The 19714-nt window shown below is 41.8% G+C and overlaps 1 protein-coding gene across 2 annotated transcripts in view; it reads right to left on the minus strand.

Moving 5' to 3' along the window:
* LOC115264097 (elongation of very long chain fatty acids protein AAEL008004) overlaps window positions 1–19714 on the minus strand; it is a 75521-nt gene that overhangs the window by 25291 nt on the left and 30516 nt on the right. Inside the window, exons 3-5 of one of the 2 annotated variants that reach the window (XM_062843503.1) lie at window positions 13694–13801; window positions 1451–1534; window positions 246–302 (exon numbers count right to left, since the gene is read on the minus strand). In XM_062843503.1, the coding sequence (XP_062699487.1) occupies window positions 246–302; window positions 1451–1534; window positions 13694–13801 (249 nt within the window). Of the gene's footprint in view, window positions 1–245; window positions 303–1450; window positions 1535–5091; window positions 5173–13693; window positions 13802–19714 lie in introns of both variants that reach the window. The other variant, XM_062843505.1, reaches the window with a different exon arrangement.

Below are 19714 nucleotides of genomic sequence, written 5' to 3' on the forward strand. Positions count from 1 at the left end.
TCTAAGGTGATCTACCCACGTTACGGGTCGGCCAAGGCCTGAAAGTCTCTTAAATAAAGACAAATCAATCAATCAATCTAAATTTCCAGAACGGAATCCCCACGATCTCCGTTAAGAAGTTCCCCGAATTCCCTGAAAGGAACGAAGAAAATTTTCCGGATTCCCAGAAATTCCGAATTTTTAGGAAAGTTTTCAAGTCAGGCAGATTTTCGCATACTTATGACTAATTTCCATAGTGTACTTACCGTATCGAAGAATTCCGTGAACTTGGAGAAGTAGTACCACCAACACGCGTGCACCATCTGTAGTTTTTTCCCGGGCGAATTCCACGTCACGAGCGATTGGGGTGATACATTCACACGTTCAATTTGCGTCAGCGAAATACCGAACCGGTACAGGTAAAGGATGAAGAGAAAAACACCAAATATTAGAATCAGGAGATTGACAGAGTGGCACAGTAGGACGCGACATCTGGCAGCGGATTCCCTAGCACACTAATTGGAACCAAGGTGCTTGTATGGTCAGGTACTGTGGAAAATAATATAATTCGGCTGACATCTTAAAATTCCGCCAGGCGAAGAATACCTCATCATACAGACACCTTGGTCACCACTACATACTAAACTGGAAAAAGTAGAGACAAAAAGAGCGAGCACAAAGCTGACGAGCGCTGCCGCGAAAACAAGCTGCTATCTCTAAACGAAGAAACTAACATGACTAGAAGAAGAAAAAAAAACACAAACACAGCCAATGAAGGGGAAATCTGGTTTTAATCACATTCACAAAGGGCAACGCCACAAACAAGACAAGGTGATAAGAGCACAAGGTGTTGAGGTGTTGATGCTTCCTATTACTTCCTAGTTGAGTTTCGTGAGCAAAAAAAAGGTGAGTTCTCTCGCTTTCTTGGTTAGTTTCTGTTGGGTTTAGAAGTGTTAGTAAGAAGCAAGCAGGTTTGGTTAGTGTCAGATTACTACTTTGAATAACAGGTGAGGGTTTGGATCAGTGTTTGTTTGTTTTTAGACAAAAATGGTGTTAATTTTAAATGGAAACAGGTTATCCAAAACGATGAAAAAAGGCAATAACGAAACGGATGGCCATAAGAGTGATCAAAACTACGAGAAGTTCTAACATTAGGAGCTACTTTCAATCTACTTGCGTTGCTTCGGCTGCTTAGTGACAGGGTAGAACACATACAATAAGAGGAGCTTTTGGTAAAGAGTGGAATAGTAGGCTTTTGGATTAATCACAATAGGCTATTGTATTGAATTGTTGGATTTAGCCACGAATGCACATGAGGGTGTGTGTACGTGTGAAGCACAAACACAGTTAGGGGAAAAAACAGACATGCATAACATTTTTCTCTCTCACATCAAAATGGCGGATGCAAAATGGTGATTGATTTTCTATAACAAACAACCAAAGATACTGTGCATTTTGGTACTCAACCTACCCTTAACGTTTTAGGGTGGTTACTATAGTCGACTGGCTGACATCGGAAGTTATAATGTCCCGTTAGCCAACCCGATATACCGATCTGTGGATTGGAATTAGAAAGAAAGAAGAGGTTCCAAGTTAGTTTTTGGTGGTCGAAAAAAACATTTCTCTGATTCTGGCACGGTTTTACCTCGCGTTCCGGAAGCCCGGGTGCAAAATGGCTTGTCCACACCTTAATGGGGACCACTTTGAACCCGGGCTTCAAAACTCGGCTGTGTGAAACGATCATGAATACGCTGAATTTAGGTTTGTCCGATAGGATTGATAGGGCTGTCTGTAGGAAAAGAAGGGAGTGTTGTCCACGTCTTACGGAGCTGTCATTTTGCGGGGGATTACGCTGGCGTCCTTCTGATGACCATTATCTGTCTTTCACTTTGTACACGCGCGATGAGTTTTAGCGATGTAACGGGTGGTGCGTTATGAGAATAGGTATGTGCGATATTAAATCCATTCATTTGGGAGTGATTGCTGAAGTTTCCGGTTGTTGCGGGGAGTTTCTTCGGACAATCTGTGTTTTTTTTTGGGCCATTGGGATTTGTTCTTTTGGGAAATGTAATTGTGCTATAATAACCAGTATCACCAGAATATAATATGATCGACAAACCTACCGGAAGAGATTAACTGATTTCATTCAGTGTTGCAACTGGGTGTCTCTCCGGTGGATCTTTTATCACCCTTTTATACTTACCTATCCATTCCGGGAATATAGTTTATACAGTTCAGAAATATGTGGGAATGCCTCTCGTGGAAGCTCGAAGAATTGTGACACAGTTCGGAAATAGTTGCTTTGAAAGTTATTGCACAGATGCTTGGAAAGCTTCAGAGATGCATGGACAGCTGGGGAAGCTCTGGAAAGAAGTTCGAATAGCTCTCCAGAGATAGGCAAGATTTCCAAAGAATCTCGGCAAGCTCTCCATAGAAGCTAGGAAAGCCTTCCGGAGAAGCTTGGAAAGCCTTTCAGAGAAACATAGAAAGCCTTCCGGAGAAGCTAAGAAAGCCTTCTGGAGAAGCTTGGAAAGCCTTCCGGAGAAGTTTGGAAAGCCTTCTGAAGAAGCTTGAAAAGCCTTCCGAAGGAGCTTGTAAAGCCTTCTGGAGAAGTTTGGAAAGTCTTGCAGAGAAGCTTAGAAAGCCTTCCAGAGAAGCTTAAAAAGCCTTTCAGAGAAGCTTGCAAAGCCTTACGCAGGGCTTTCCAAGCTTCTCCGAGCTTCCTCTTGAAGGCTTTTCTCGCTTCTCTGGAAGACTTTCCAAGCTCCCTCGGAAATCTTTCCAATCTCACGGAGAAGCTTGAAAAGCCTTCCAGAGAAGATTGTAAAGCCTTCTGGAGAAGCTTGGAAAGTCTTCCAGAAAAGCTTGCAAAGCCTCTCGGAGAAACTTGGAAAGCCCTCCAGAGAAACTTAGAAAGTGGTGTGGGGAAGCCTTCCAGAGATGCTCGGAAATGCTTCCAGAAAAGCATACAAAGCCTCTCGGAGAAGCTTAGAAATTAGAAAGCCTTGCAGAGTTGATTGGATAGCCTTCCAGAGAAGCTTAAAATTCTTTCCAGAGAAGCTTGGAAAGCACTCCAGAGAAGCTTGGAAAGCCTTCCGAAGAAGCCTGGAAAGCTCCCTTGAAAATCTTGGAAAGCCTTCTAGAGGAGCTTGGAAAACCTTCCAGAGAAGCTAGGAAAATCCTTCCAGAGAAGTTTGGAAAGCTCTCCAGAAATGCTTGGGAGCTTTTCAGAAAAGCTTGGGAAGCTTTTCAGAAAAGCTTGGAAAGCTTTCAAGAGAAGCTTGGAATGCCTTTCATATTGAAAGCTTTGCAGATAAGCTGAGCAAGCGGGAAGCTTGAAATTCTTTGCAGAGAAGCTTGGAAAGCATTCCAGAGAAGCTTTGAAAGTCTTCCAGAGAGGTTTGGAAGGCTTTTAAGAGAAGCTTAGAAAGCATTCCAGATAAACTTGGAAAACCTTCCGGAAAATTTGGGAAGCCTTCCAGAGGAGCTTGGTAATCCTTCTACTCGAATCCCACGAGGGGATTCCACAGACAAACAGACGTAACACCTTGAACGATTTTCATGGAAATCCATCGCCCAGATCACACTACCATAAAAGTAGTGGAAAAGTTGCACGAAACACTGTGTTGAGCAATATCGTCAACAGAAGGCGCTAGTGTGAAACGTCAGACACATAGAAAAAAAGATGCGCGCGCCTCTGGTTGTTAAAGCCACAACTATGAAAATTTAAAATGATCGTTAAAAGCGTGGTCGATGGAAATTTCCCAAGTGTTACGTCTGTTTGTCTGTAGGGATTCTACTTGAATCACACAAGGGGATTCTACTCGAATCCCACGAGGGGATTCTACTCGAATCCCACGAGGGGATTCTACTCGAATCCCGCGAGGGGATTCTACTCGAATCCCGCGAGGGGATTCTACTCGAATCCGGCGAGGAGATTCTACTCGAATCCCGCGAGGAGATTCTACTCGAATCCCGCGAGGGGGTTCTACTTGAATCCCGCGAGGGGATTTCCCTCGAATCCCGCGAGGGGATTCTACTCGAATCCCGCGAGGGGATTCTACTCGAATCCCGCGAGGGGAATGTACTCGAATCCCGCGAGGGGATTCTACTCGAATCCAGCGAGGGGATTCTACTTGAATCCCGCGTTGGGGTTCTTCTCGAATTCCGATGGGGATTGTTCTCGAATCCGGCCAGGGGATTCTACTCGAATCCCGTGAAAGACTTCTACTAGAATCCCAGGGAAGGGAATTCTACTCGAATCCCGCGAGGGGATTCTCCTCGAATCCCGTGAAGGGATTCAACTCGAATCCCGCGAGGGGACTCTACTCGAATTATAGAGGGAATTCTACTCGAATGCCGAAGAGGGGTCTACTCAAATTTCGAAGGGAATTCTAGATGAAATGATTAGAAGAGTTGAAAAGTTGTTCACAGTACTGTTGGGATGATCTGCATTGCGTTGTAGGTACTTTCCGCTTCCGAATCGTTCGTTCAGGGATGGCCTAGGTCATACCGCTAGGTGTTCCTGTTCTCGTACTCGGGACTGCAATAATGGGTTAGTAAACATCATCACCCTTAAACAACTTAAACCCTAGAATAACTACAGTACGGTTTGGAATACTGAAGTCGGTAATCTACCCGTTGGCCGATGTTGGTTGGAGGTGTATCAGTACTAGATCTGTGAGAGTTACGGTCCCGTTACTAGTGCGGGCGTTCTCCGTAGTAGAGTATCGTGTCCACTTGGTTCCAGCTGGATCGTTTTGTGTGATTATTTGGTATGTGTTTGGGGGTTGGGGGGCGTATGTGCTGCTGGCCTGTCGCACCGATTCCGCTCCTCTCTGGGTCATAGCTTGAGAGGATCCCTTATAAGGTGTGTGGTGGTGTATGGACGCTCTAGTACCTGCTCTGGTCCGTTCCTCGTGCGGGGAGCGGTACTAGAATCGAGCGATTTTCCTTCGAAAGGGGAGAACTTTTAATTTCTTCTTGAGAGAGGGGGCACTAGACTAGACTAACTGCGGTGGATCCTGACTTCTGAATATCTGGGGCTCTTCTCAATTCGTGGCGTTGTTGACGGTGTGTTGAAGGGGAAGGAAGGGATTCTGTGGCACTTACTCTCATCGCTTGGCCGGTCGTTCCGTGGTCCACCGGTTGACACCGGAAGCTGTAGGTTCCCCACCAACCGCCCATCAGACACTACAGTCGCGGGTTGGGGACAAGCGGGGTAAGGTTATTAAGCATTCGGTACAACAAGCAATCAGATCAACCATTGTTCAAGGGAAGGGAAGGACAGAAAAAAGAAAGAGAGAAAAATAATAAATTCGATTAGCGTTAGGCCGCAGGTAGCTGCAAAGGCTGCAAACGGTTCCGGGTTGTTCGAGTGCAGAGAGCCATGCACTGCCACAAGCGCTGCGCTGATTCATAGGAAGGTCGCACGGTTCTACGGGGCTATTGATCTCCTAGAATATGTAGGTACCTAGAGACATGTCGATGAATGGACGGCCTGCAGCAAAGAGCGTACAGAGGGTGGTAGAGGCACGGGGGTACAATGGCACGGTAATGAGGGTGCTTTGCTTGGTCTTCTTGCGCTCAAATTGAATCATAACAAAAGCATATGGTGGGATGGCAGATCCTGTCCGAAAGTGAAAGGAAGGTCGTCGTCATCGCAGTCGTCGTAGTTGATCTCGTCGTCGATCGAACGGTGGTAAAGTCGTTGCCCGGTCGTGTGGTGTGCTGCAGTGCGGATTATTTAAGTTAATGTGAATGTCTTCTGGTTGAGGTGACGCTGCTAGCGGAAAAAAGTTCTACCCAAAGGGTAATGATTCGATTTCCGGACGATTGGTTCACTGAACTGTGCCAGTCATTCGATAATCTTGACTGGGCGGTATACCAACGATGGAGTTCGTAATGGAATACATTTTTTCCGTAGGATCTTATTTGTTTGTATGAGTAATTGTCGATTTGTACATTTTTTTTTAATATAAAGAAAATGAAAATTGCATTAGAATGGAACGAGCTCACCATAGTTTTCAAATTGCAAGCGGTTCACAGAACACAAAAACTCATTATTATCCATATTTGCTTGATTTTAGCTGAGAGGAGCAGTTGCAGAATTGCCGGAATGTACACTTTTATGAAACTCATGTTAAATTTCAGAAAAAAAAAACATTTTGAAATTCCTCTAAGAACTCCTGAATACTTCTCGGGACTAGTACTTGCAATACTTCCGCAGTTTTTTTTTATAAAACCCTGCCTGGGATTCATGCAAGGATTCCTTCTGAAAAAAATAACTTCCGGAATTGTCCCAGAAAATCCATCTAAAACTTCTCCACAGAATGCCAGCAATAACCGAGAGAGAAAATCCAAGAAAACTCCAGGAAGAACATTGGGAAGAATCCCAAATTGAAAACCCCGCTTGGGTACTTCGACAGAAATCTCGATTGTAGAAATGTCGTGTGTTTCTTAAATTTTGACGTAGGACTACGTCTCTGTTTTTCCCGCGATATCATCCAAATTTCTTTCCAAGATTCTTCCCGGATTTTAGCAAAGGGTTTTCTTAGACATTTTTTCCGGAATTTTTCCAAAAAAATTGCAAAAAAACAACTCTGGGAATTCTTTACAAAATTGTTTAGAATATTCTCAATATTCAATTTTTTTCCAGGATATTTTCTTGAAATCCTAACAGATTTCCCTAAGGTTCCTGCACAAGTTCCCAAGGAAAACCCGGTTGAAATTCAAGGTAAAATCTCGGAAGAAATACACGCGAACATCCGACACAATATTTTTTTCAAAATTTTTCTTGGAGTTCGTTTACGATTCTTCCCCATTTCCCGAATTCTTTCTGGAATTTTAACCAGATTTCTTGAAGATTAATCCCAGGATTTCCCCAAGAATTTCCATTTTTCAAATGTGGTTCCGACAATAGTCGCAGGCAGAAATCCTGTGAGGAGCTATTTGAGAAATGCCGAAAGGTACTTTGGTAAGAACTTTGGGAGAAGTTCCGGGAAATTTTTTTCCGAATATCCTCTGGGACGTTGTTTTGAATATTTCGCTAATTTCTTGCAGGATGTTTTCGTGAATTCCAAACAGGGTTTCCTTGGGTTCCGGCTCAAGTTCCCAAAGAAAACCCGGTTGGATTTTGAGGAAAAATCCCGGAAGAAATACACACATATATTCCACACATTATTTTTTCAAAATTTCTCTTGGAGTTTGTTCTAGGAATACTCCCAATTTTTCCGATTTTTTTTCTAAAATTTCAACCGAATTTCTCGGAAATTTATCCCTGGTTTCCTACTCAAACTCTTTTCGGAACCTTGGTAAAACTCCCGAAAGAACGAAGTAATTCCGACAATAGCCGCAGGGAGAAGTCCCCTGAGGAGTTATTTGAGAAATACCAGAAGGAACTCTGATAGGAATTCCAAAAAAATTTTCGCGAATTTTTCTTTTAAATTTTCTCCCAGAATTTCTGAATGTACGTCCTAAAAACCTCTCGGGGTTTCTCCTTGCATCCTTTTTATCCTTTCCGCAGTTTCTCACAGAACCGTTTCCGGGTTTCCTGCAAGGATTCCTCCCTAATTGTTTCCCAAGATTCTATCCTAAAGAATTCTCAAGATACGGTAGAAATTCTTGGAGAAACCCTTATAAACCCATATAATTATAATCTCTCCGAGAACTCCGAGAGAAACCATGCGGCGCATTTTGTGAGCAATCTGGGAAGACAATTCCCGCATGGAACTCCGAATGAAATCACGGGAGAAGCTATAAGTGAAATGCCGGAAAGAACTTTGGTATGGGATTCAGGAGAAATTCCGGAAAAATTCTTTCAAATTTTCTCCCAGAATTCCTAAGGATATGTCCTGAAAAGATCCCGGGGATTCCCCTTGAAGTCTATTTACAACTTTCTACAGAACCATTTTTAGAATTGCTCCTAGAATTCCTTCCGGGATTTTTCCTAGAATTATTCCCAAAATTCCATCTGAAACTCCTGCCGGGATTATACCCGGATTCCAACACGGAATTTCTTCAAGGATTTTCCTGGGATTTCAACGAACCTTTTTCAAAAGAATCCCTAGGAATTTTTCGTGAAATAATTCTTAGAATTTCTGCAATTCCTTCCTGGATATTTATTTGAATTCCAACCCAGTTTCCTACGGGAGCTTTTGCAGGAAAACCTGCAGGTATTCTTACCGAACATTCTCCCGGAATGTTTTCCAACTTACGAGTTTCCTACTTCAATCCCTGCTAGCACGTGTAAGAGAAAATTCCAAGTGGAATTTCAGTCGAAATCCTGGGAGAAATTTTTTAACTTTTTCACGAAATTTTAGCGAATATCCCAAGAGAAAGCCTTACCAAGATTCCAGGAAGAACTCCAAAAGCAATCTCGACTGAAAACCCGGGCAAGGAATTTTAAGAGAAACTCTAGGAGGAGCTATTGGAGAAATGTAGGGAGAAACTCTGATAGGAATTTTGGAAAATATCCCTCATGAAATCACGGAACAAACCCGGGAGAAAATCGCCAGAAGAGATCCCGGAAGGGACTTTGTAAGAAGTCGCGGAAGGAAATTCCAGCAAGGAACTTCGGAAGAAATCCCGGGAAGTGTTATTCTAAATCCGAAATCCGGATAACTTCTAAAAGAACTCATGGAGGGATCCCACGAGAAATACTTGGAGTAACTACGGTAGAAGCTTCTGGAGAATCCTTGGAAAGTATATTAGAGGTGTCACATAAGGTACTTCATTCAAAGAAATCTTATAAAGAACGTCTGCACTCCTGTATCCTATCTTGTATGAATAACTGTGAAAATTTCCGGGAGGGGTTCCGGTAGATTTCACACGAAAACCTCCGGAAGCATACCTAGAAATCCTGAAGAGATCCCATGAGAAACTCCGAGTAAAATTCCGAAGGAAACCTCTGGAGAAGTTCTTGGAGAAATCCCCGGGGATATCTCTGTGAGGTATGTCGGACAAACCTCTGGGAGAAATCACGGGGAAAACTTTTGGGAAGGATTCCTGGAGAGTTCCCGCGAAGAACGTCTTGAAGAATCCCGTTAGGAAATTTGGAAGAAATACCAAAAATAGCTTCTCGAGAGATCGCCCGAGGAACGCTGGGTTGCAGAAATCGTGAAAACCTCCAACAGATCTCTCGAGACTACATTTGAAAGAAACACCTCATTAGGAACTTATGCAGGATCTGAAGAGAGAAATCACAGGGAAAACCCCCTGTCGGGTTCCAGGAAAGACCACGCGAGGTTTTTTTTTAGAAATGTTTTGAGAAACTTGTGGAGGAAATTCTGGGAGAAAATCAAAAAATTAAACTCCTGGAAAGATCCCGCGAACATTCCGGGGTAAACGTTTTATGAAATCTTGGGATAAGCTCTGAGAAAAATCCGATGCAAAACATAATCTGGGAGATATCTCACGAGGAACTATTAAATACCTATCAGGAGGAACTTCTACTGAAGTCCGGAGTAATCACGGGAGAAAATCCTGAAGAAATGCCGCGAGAGTCTCAGGAAGATACCAGGAAGAAAATCCGAGAAAATTCCTGGAGAAAAAACCGGAGATAATTCCGAAAAATTAAGAAGGAATTACGAGAGAAATTCTGAAAAAAATAACCGGAGGAAAGTTTGGCAGAAATCTAGGAAAAGTTTCGTCAGAAATCCCGGAAGGAACTCTGTGAGAAAGCTGGGAAGGGAACTCCCGCAAGGAATTCCGAAAGGAATCCCACAGGAGTTCTTTTGAGAAATTTCGGGAAGAAGTCTGGTAGAAATCATAGGAAAAACTCCTGGTAGGATTTGTGGGATAGATCACACGAATTCGAGAAGCTATCAGGAAGAACCTCAGAAGGAAAACCAGTGAAGATCCCGGGAAACCTCTGGAAGATATCTCGGGAGAGCCTCTGGGCGAAATTACGGGGAATACACTTGGGAGGGGTTCCGGGAGAGCTCCAGCGAGGAACTTGGAAAAACCCATTAGGATCTCAAACAGATATCTCGTGACTAACTAAATAAAAAAAAAATATCATAAGGAACTTCTGAAGGACCCTCAGAGAGAAATCACAGGAAAAAAACGCCCGGGAGCATCGAAAAAGCTCCCGGAAAAACCTTCTTAGGAAACCTCTGCAGGAAACCCGGAAGGATTTCTTTAGGAAAATCTAGGAGAAACTCTGAAATAAATTAAAAAAAAAATAAATAAAAAAAACTTTGGTGAGATCTCGCAGTGGGAGAAACTTCATAAGAAATCCTGGGAGAAACTATCAGAGAAGTCCAAGGAAAATATAATCTGGGACTCATGCAGAAATTCCGGGAGAGTCACTGGAAGAAAACAGGAATAAAATCCGAAAAAAAAAGTTCTCGAAAAGATCCTGCGAAAAAAACGCAGAAAATTCTGAAAAATAAAGAAGAAATTGCGATAGAAGGTTCTAAAAAAAAAATTTGGGATAAATGTAGCAATAGCTTTCTACAGAAACCCCGGAAGGAACTCTGTGAGAAATCAGGGAAGGGAACTTCGAATGGAATCCCGAAGGAGTTATTTGAGAAATTCCGGATAGAAGTGTGGTAGGCATTTCAGGAAAAATCCGGGAGAATCTTTAGAAAAAATCACGGGAAAAACTCCTGATAGGACGAACTCCGGGAGCAATCAGGAGAAAACCTCGGAAGGAAAAGCTGAAAAAAGCTCTGGGAAGAATCCGAAAAGAACTCTCACAGAGTTCCCGCGAGCAACTGCGGAAGAAATTCCGCGAGAAACTCTGAAGGAAACCTTGAAGAAATTCCTGTAAAACAACTCAGAAATATCTTGTGAAGAACCATTGACGAAATATCAGGAGGAACTCCCGAGGTAACATTTGAGAGGACTCACGGGGAAAACTTCGGGAGAAATACCGAAAAAATTGCTGGGAGAAACCTGGAAATGTGAGAGACATGTCGTTAGAAAAAAAAAGAAAAATTCCGGAAGAAACCATTGGGAAAAATTCTACGAAGAAAATAGGAACTCTAGTACAAATTGGAAGAGCAATATGTCGAAAACACAGGGAAACCCAGATAGAAAGAAATTCCAGAATGAACTGTGTAGAAATCATAAAGTGAACTCCGGGAGCTTCTGACGAAATCCTGGTAGAAACTCTGGATGATATTCCGGAAAAATATGGGAGAAATCTCATATTCCCTGAGACATCCCGTGGAAAATCCGACATAAATGCTGAAAAAAGAAGTAACTAAAGAAGTAAGGATAAAATTATGAAAAAAAAGTCCGGAGAAAGCTCTGGGAGAAACTTTGAAAATTTCTATAAGATTTTTTGAAAAACCTATTGGAAAAACTCCCAGGAATAACTTCTGCAAAGATAGAAGAAGGAACACAGGTAAAAATGTCGGGAAGAACAGTAGAATGAATCACAAGAAAACTTCATTTAAAGAGAATTCTTGAAATTTCAAGAGTAATCCCGAGAGTAAAACAGACCTCAGGAGCCGTAGTTTCGATAGCAAACAATATTTTGAAAAGCATCTATCAGAACCAGAAAGAATTTTGAGAAATTTTGAAGGACACAAGGAGGAAAAAAAATGAAAATGGAAAAAAATCAAAATGTCTAAAGAAAAACCAAAAAAATGGAATTAAAGCTAAAAAGCATGTATATTTACATTCCATCAATTAATGAAAAGAGTTCGAAAGTTCCTTCAAGAGACTTGTTAAAAAATCTTCGAACTATTCTAATGCTCCTGATGGTAGATATAATGACTTTATTCTTTCGTACAGTTGACTCAATCATGTGAACATTATAATAAAGCCAATTTTGAGATTTGTCCTAACAACTAAAGTGAACATTCAGGTTGGAATAATAGAAAAAAATCAAAACAAATCAACAGGACATGTAGGACATGTTTATAAGGAGTGTATCGTAAAGTAGTTGAAAATGTTTACAATATCCTCAAAAATAGTTTAATAAAACTTTTAAGTTATTTTATTTTTGGAGGTACTGTATAAATCCTTGAAAAAAGAAATGGCTTTTATGACTTTCTAAAAATGTTCTTTTAACTGGGTTTTTAACCTAGATTACTGAACGCATGTTTTTAAATTTTTGCACACCTTCTAAAAACATGAAATTGCGAAAAAAGTTTGATAATGTTCCAAAACTGTTAATTTTTTTGTGCAAATATAATAAGCTCCAGAATGCTCATGATATAGGCAAATTATATTTTTCAAGAAAAATCTCCACTGCATTTAAGCGCAATTCTTAAAAATGAAAAAATGCCATTTTTGAGGGACCCCTTTTTTCTATGCTCCTCCAAATCATGTTGACGCAAATTAAAAATACATAAAATGAAAAATTCGCATTTTTTAAATAGGGTATGTTTTTCAATATATGGACGAGTAAGTTAGAGCAAAACATAGTATTTTAAAACCTTTTAAGATATTAAAAGCAGAACTTCAAAATTTGACCAAAAAATAGACGTTTTTTGGAGTGGACCATTTTGTAGATATAGGAGATTTTTCTATCGAAAATATAAATTTTGAAAGTCGGTGTTGAATGATATGTTATGTGTACATAACTGTTAATAAGCATCAATATTTTCCAGATTTTTTATCGAACAAATTTTACTCGCTACAGATTTTTGAAATGTTGAAAAATCTTAACAAAATTGCATTTTGTGCAGATTTTTATTTTGTGAGGTGTATTCATTCAACCATATTTTCAACAATACTAAACATTTTCCAAATTTTTCCAAGGTGTTCTAAACTTAACTATATTGTGAAGATTTCATAGAAGAACCGAAATGAAAAGACCAATCCAGCTTCGAGATAGAGCATTCTGAACATTTTCAACTACTTTCCGATACACTCCTTAGATGGCATCAATAATTTTCCAATATGACCATCATTATGAATTAGTGATGCTCGAGGATGGAAAGTCAACCCAATAATAGTGGAAATTGAAAAATATCATGACATTTTTTCATGCAATTCCGTGACATTTCCAATCCCTGGATTCAAATTCAAATTCATACTTTGTCGAAACACCAATCGTCCAGGTAATATCAATAGCACTCATAGGCGTTCTTCTATGTTAAGGAGCATCGAACCATCGCCATCATCTGACTCGATTCCGAACAATGAACTCTCGCCCATTCCCAGCTTTGGAATCCCACTCGTGCAAATTCCACCGCCGCCGCAGCACACCTCGAACCACACCGACAACAAGGACGACAATCCGCATTGCTCTGAAATGTAGCAAAAGTGAAAGGTGGCGCGTGCAATCCTGCAGTCGTTATCCCTGAAGGAGTCGATGATTCCGATTCTGTGTAGTTGTTGGAAGATTCCTAGCATCATTCAAGGACAACCTCAATCCGGAACTTCAATTGCTAATCGGGAAACTTTCAGCGCCCAGCAATTATCTAGAGCAATTGAATAACCTGTTCGAAGGTTATGGATGGGTAACGACGACCGCAATTGTAAAAGCTCTGTTTTTTTTTTGGAATCATATTGTCGGCTTCCGTGTATCTTCGTACTATGGGCAATGTTGTCGTAAACAGTTGGTAGTCAATTGAAATCGTCCGTAGTCGTCATCATGGCGGTCGTAGAACGGTCTACTATTGGTGGCTTACGCTACTCCGGTAGTTATAATTGTGAGGAGAAGGTCATTAGAGAATGGATTTTTTTTAATGGATTTAATGGGATCAAAGTTGATGGTTGAATGGTGAAACTCTCTATGGAAACTTGGTCATACCTCGTAGAACAGCCAGGCACTGAAGACGACTTGCACGAAGTTGTACAATATGAGGGTGTTTCGTAGCTGGAATGGTTTTCGGTTTTCCATAAGCCTTGGGCCTAGGACCTGGAAAGGGGGAAAAAAGAAAAAAAATGTTAATTCTATGATTCGTGCATTAATTGTGACTCATGTTTTAATCAGTTTATGGATAAACATCAAAAGATAAAATAAGACTTCTTATCTATTGAAAATCATCTTTCAGCAGCCCATTTTGGCATGCAGGTAAAATAATAAAAAAATTTAAAAAAAATAATAAAAAAAATCTTAAAACAGCTACAGCAAATAAAATAAAGTATGTTAATAAGCAATATTGAATAATAGGTAAATTTATTTGACCAAATTAGGATGATAGTGTGAAACTACACACAACAAAAACTAGTTAAAAGTTGATGAATTTAATACTTGATTGAGATGCAAAATAACAATTTTCCGAAAAATGAGCAAAAAAAAATAAAAAAAAATCTTTTTTTTTCTTTTAATATTATATAGGTACTACTAAATAAATGCTACTGAAAGCCTAAGTTTATGAAATGTAATGTGAAATTGCACATAGATAATCTTGTTTTAAATTGACGAATGTGATGCATGATTGAAAAACACGTAAAAAAAATGGATAAAATTTTAAAAACTTGCGTCCCCTCCAACCCCAACCATGCGTTCGCCCTGTGATTCACTTCTCATAAAAACCAATAATCGCAACGAACCAGTTTATCGCTGCTCCATGCACTAACCGCTCATGCTACCTAATCTCGACCCGACGGAAATTAGATATCCTTAGCGCTTAGCCCCGCCGCGCCATGTACCTAGCTAGAGAGTATCGATAAACGGTCGGACGACCATGAACCACTTTTTCCGGCTATCGAACGTCTAACGCCGCGTCTAACAGCAGAGCTGGTTCGATCTACCATCAAAGTTCCAAAACGAGTGGCGAAAAGATTAAATCACGACCCGTTGCGGCGCTGCCTCGTTCTTGGCCCCGCACCTGTTGCTGTGTCGTGTCCCCCTTTTGTTTCATATACCTAGGTACGACCGAAACTCCGCTCGCTGGTGAAGCCCATTGCAGCAACAATGTGTGCTCACCATCCACCTCACCGTCACTGACTATAGTCGACGGTATCGGAGGAAATTCAAGGTGAACAGCGAAAGCCTTTGGTGTTAGCTGCTGAATTTCATTAGCAGCTAGCTATCAGCTTATCAAATCTATCGCGATGGTGACGACGACGACGAGGAGAGACCGGTATACCTATTGGCATATTGGGTTACGTGATCACCACGGTACTGAAGTCAGCCGGCGATCGGTTGACGGAACGTGATCGGGGGCCGTGTGTTGTCGAGTCACACGGAGATCGTTGAAGACGAGCAAAAATGCAATGGAAAAGAGGATTTGGAAATGTAGAGAAGTCCATTGAAAGATTATGTTATAATTTCAGGTGAAATTTTGAAAATTTCTTCAAGAATTCCAGTTGAAACTATGGAAGCTTTGCGGTTTAATACCTGGAAGCACTTCGGGCGGAGTCCTGAAAGTATTTCGAACAAAAAAAAAACAGAAATATTCCGGGCTTGAAGAATTCCGATTAGTACCCCAATCCGAATAAAATCCTGGAAGGATTCCGAATGAATTCCTAAAAGAATTCAGTATGGAATCATGAAAGAATTCTGGTTGGAATCCTCATAGAATTTCGGCTGAAATCCTGGAACATTCTCGAATGGAATTCTGCAGGAATTCCGAATGAAATCCTGGAATAATTCCTAATGGAATACTGGAAGAATGCTGAATGAAATCCTGAAAGAATCTCTAATAGAATCCTGGAAGATTTCCGAGTGGAATTCTGAAAAAAATAAAATCCAAGAGGAATCCTGAAAGAATTCCAAATGGAATTCTTCGAGTGGAATCCTGGAAGAATGGTGAATGAAAAACAGGGAGAATCCCAAATAGAATCATGAAAGAATCTCGTATGAAACCCTGGGAAATTTGCGGCTGCAATCCTGGAATAATTCCGGATGGAAGCCTGGAAGAATTCCGAATAGGTTGCTGAAAGAATTCTGAATGGAATGCTGGAAGAGTTCCAAATGGAATCCCTGAAAAATGTCCAAAGGTATCCTTGAAAAATTCCAAATGAAATCCTGAAAGAATCCTAAATGGAGTCCTGGTGTTATTCCAGGAAAACTTCTGTAAGTATTTAGAACTGAATGTTGGAAAAACTCCGAACGAAATCCAATAGAATCTTTGAAAAAATCAGGGTAGAATCCTGGAAGAATTCCAAAATGAACTTTGAAAGTACTCTCGGCAAAATCAAGGAAGATTTACGAGTGAAATCCTTAGAAAAATTTGAGAGGAATCCTGGGTAAAATCCTGGAAAAATGCAAGTGGATCCCGGAAAAATTGAAAACGAAGTCCTGAAAGAATATCGAGTAGAATCCTGGAATTCCGGAAGAAATCCTTGTATCCATCCAAGGACTCGCTTCAGAATCCTACGAGGATTCACTTCAGAATCCTCCAAGGATTCACTTCAGAACCCTCCGAGGATTCGCTTCAGAATCCTTTGCGAATTTGCTTCAGAACCCTAGGAGGATTCGCTTCAGAATCCTCCAAGGATTCGCTTCAGAATCCTAAGAGAATTCGCTTCAGAAATCCTCCGAGGACTCGCTTCAAAAACCTCCGAGGATTCGCTTCAGAATCCTCCGAAGATTCACTTCAGGATCCTCCGAGGATTCGATTCAGAATCCTCTGCGGATGCGTTTCAGAATCCTGCGAGGACTCGCTTCAGAATCCTCCGAGGATTCGCTTCAGAATCCTCCGACGGTTCGTTTCAGAATCTTCCGAGGATTCACTTTAAAAACCTCCGAGGATTCGCTTCAAAATCCTACGAGGATTCGCTTCAGAATCTTCCGAGGATTCGCTTCAGAATCCTCCGAGGATTCGCTTCAGAATCCTCCGAGGATTCGCTTCAGAATCCTCCGAGGATTCACTTCAGAATCTACTGAGGATTCGCTTCAGAATCCTCCGAGGATTCGCTTCAGAATCTGCCGAAGATTCGCTTCAAAATCCTTCGATGATTCACTTCAGAATCCTCCTATGAATCGTTTCAGAATCCTCTGAGGATTCGCTTCAAAATCCTCCGAGGATTCCTTTCAGATTCCTTCAAGGATTCGCTACAAAATTCTCCGAGAATCCGCTCCAGAATCCTCCGAGGATTCGCTTCAGAATCTGCCGAAGATTCAAAATCCTCCGAAGATTCACTTCAGAATCCTCCTATGATTCGCTTCAGAATCCTCCGAAGATTCGCTTCAAAATCCTCCGAGGATTCCCTTCAGATTCCTCCAAGTATTCGCTACAAAATTCTCCGAGAATCCGCTCCAGAATCCTCCGAAGATTCGCTTCAGAATCTGCCGAAGATTCGCTTCAAAACCCTCCGAAGATTCGCTTCAGAATCCTCCGAAGATTCGCTTCAGAATCCTCCGAGGATTCGCTTCTGGGTCCTCCGAGGAATCGCTTCAGAATCCTCCGAGGATTCGCTTCAGAATCCTCCGAGGTTTCGCTTCAGAATCCTCCGAGAATTCGCTTCAGAATCCTCCGAGGATTCGCTTCAGAATCCTCCGAAGATTCGCTTCAGAATCCTCCGAGGATTCGCTTCAGAATCCTCCGAGGATTCGCTTCAGAATCCTCCGAGGATTTGCTTCAGAATCCTCCGAGAATCCGCTTCAGAATCCTCCGAGGATTCGCTTCAGAGTCCTCCGAGGATTCGCTTCAGAATCCTCCGAGGATTCGCTTCAGAATCCTCCGAGGACTCGCTTCAGAATCCTATGAGGATTCGCTTCAGAATCCTCCAAGGATTCGCTTCAGAATCCTCCGAGGATTCGCTTCAGAATCCTCCGAGGATTCGCTTCAGAATCCTCCGAGGATTCGCTTCAGAATCCTCCGAGGATTCGCTTCAGAGTCCTCGGAGGATTCGCTTCAGAATTCTCCAAGGATTCACTTCTGAACCCATCAAGGATTCGCTTCAGAATCCTCCAAGGATTCGCTTCAGAATCCTCCGAGGATTCGCTTCAAAATCCTTAGAGGATTCGCTTCAGAATCCTCCGAGGATTCGCTTCAGAATCCTCCGAGGATTCGCTTCAGAATCCTCCGAGGATTCGCTTCAGAATCCTCCGAGGATTCGCTTCAGAATCCTCCGAGGATTCGCTTCAGAATCCTCCGAGGATTCGCTCCAGAATCCTCCGAGGATTCGCTCCAGAATACTCCGAGGATTCGCTTCAGAATCCTCCGAGGATTCGCTTCAGAATCCTCCGAGGATTCATTTTAGAATCATCCGAGGATTCGATACAGAATCTTCCGAGGATTCGCTTAAGAATCCTCCGAGGATTCGCTTCAGAATCCTCCGAAGATTCGCTTCAGAATCCTCCGAGGATTCGCTTCAGAATCCTTCTAGGATTCGCTTTAGAATTCTCCAAGAATTTGCTTCAGAACCCTCTGGAGATTCGCTTCTGAATGCTCCCAGAATTTGCTTCAGAATCCTTCACGGATTCGCTTCAGAATTCTCCGAGGATTCGCTTCAGAATCGTCCGAGGATTCACTTCAGAGACTTCCGAAGATTCGCTTCAGACACCTCCGAGCATTTCCTTCAGAATCCTCTGAGGAATCGCTTCAGAATTCTCTGAGGATTCGATGCAGAATCATCTGAGGATTCACTACAGAGTCCTTTGAGAATGCACTTCAGAAATTTGCTTCAGAATTCTCCAAGATTTTTTTTCAGAATCCTCCACGAATTCGCTTCAGAATTCTCCGAAGATTCGCTTTGAAATCCTGCGGGAGTTGACTGCAAAACTGAAAAGGAATTACTTGAGTAATGAGGATTCTGTAGGAATTCGACTCCACATTCCCGTAAATTTTCCGAAACATTTAAGATATGCTACGATCGTTTCTTGATTAAACCCATTAGCAGTTGATGAATCACAAAGGCCCACTTATAACTTTTCCAGTATGTTTCTACCTGATCATTATCCCTCCTCGATCAAGTCGCCTCATTCCAGCAAACTTGCGTCAATCGATCAGCACTGCGCCGCGGCGGCGCATATGACATAATACTTGATGTTACGACGAAGGATATAACTCGCATTCTTTATCACCCTCCGACGAGCGACCGACCGACCGACCGGGAGGTAGGCAGGTGCCTCCCTCTGAAGGCTGCTACTCGTAGTGAGCACCCGCCGCCACCGAGGGGAGTCTCTCTTAATGTATTCAGAAAAAAAAATAATTGTTCAAACAATTAAAATCCAGCGATAGAATAGGGGAAACAAATACACTTGAACGCCTCTGATGAGACTGTGCCGTGGATCGGTTAGTATGAGCGATGATTACGATGAACGCTACTCTACCGTAGGTTCTATAACAAGATGCTGTGCAAACATTTTCAATTACCAGCAACGTCCGATTGTCGTCGCTGACGAGGTTTATCTCAGCGACACAATCTTCTATCTACCAGATGTAGGTATGAGAGTACCTGAAGTGTGTCTGGAAGTTGTCCGTGCATGGCGGTCTATGTAGTTTGATGTGTGACGCACTGATGTTGACAATCACTCAAATGACCATAACTCTGGAACGCATTGACCAATTTGGTCCAAATTTGTCAAGTCTACAAAAGGACCAATATCTTCGTTCAATGGTTACAAAAACAATGAATTAGGATAGGAGCTTCCATTATGTTTGAGGAAGATACAGCGGATAGACAAAATGATCGGAACAGGCAAACTTTTTACAAAAAATGGTCAACTAGCTGTAACTTTTCGAAAAGTGTATCAAAACTCTAAATTGACTATCGAATAGTTATGCCTTTTTCTAGAAAATTTTCAACTTCATGTAGAATATCCCGATCTTTTCCAAACTTAGACCCTTTAAAGGTCTACTAGTTTACCAACTGACGAATAGATTGGTATAGCAATGCCTTTTTAGATCAACTTATACTACTGTAAGAATATTTT

The sequence above is a fragment of the Aedes albopictus genome, unplaced genomic scaffold (genome assembly GCF_035046485.1).
Source record: "Aedes albopictus strain Foshan unplaced genomic scaffold, AalbF5 HiC_scaffold_26, whole genome shotgun sequence".
Lineage (NCBI taxonomy): Eukaryota > Metazoa > Arthropoda > Insecta > Diptera > Culicidae > Aedes > Aedes albopictus.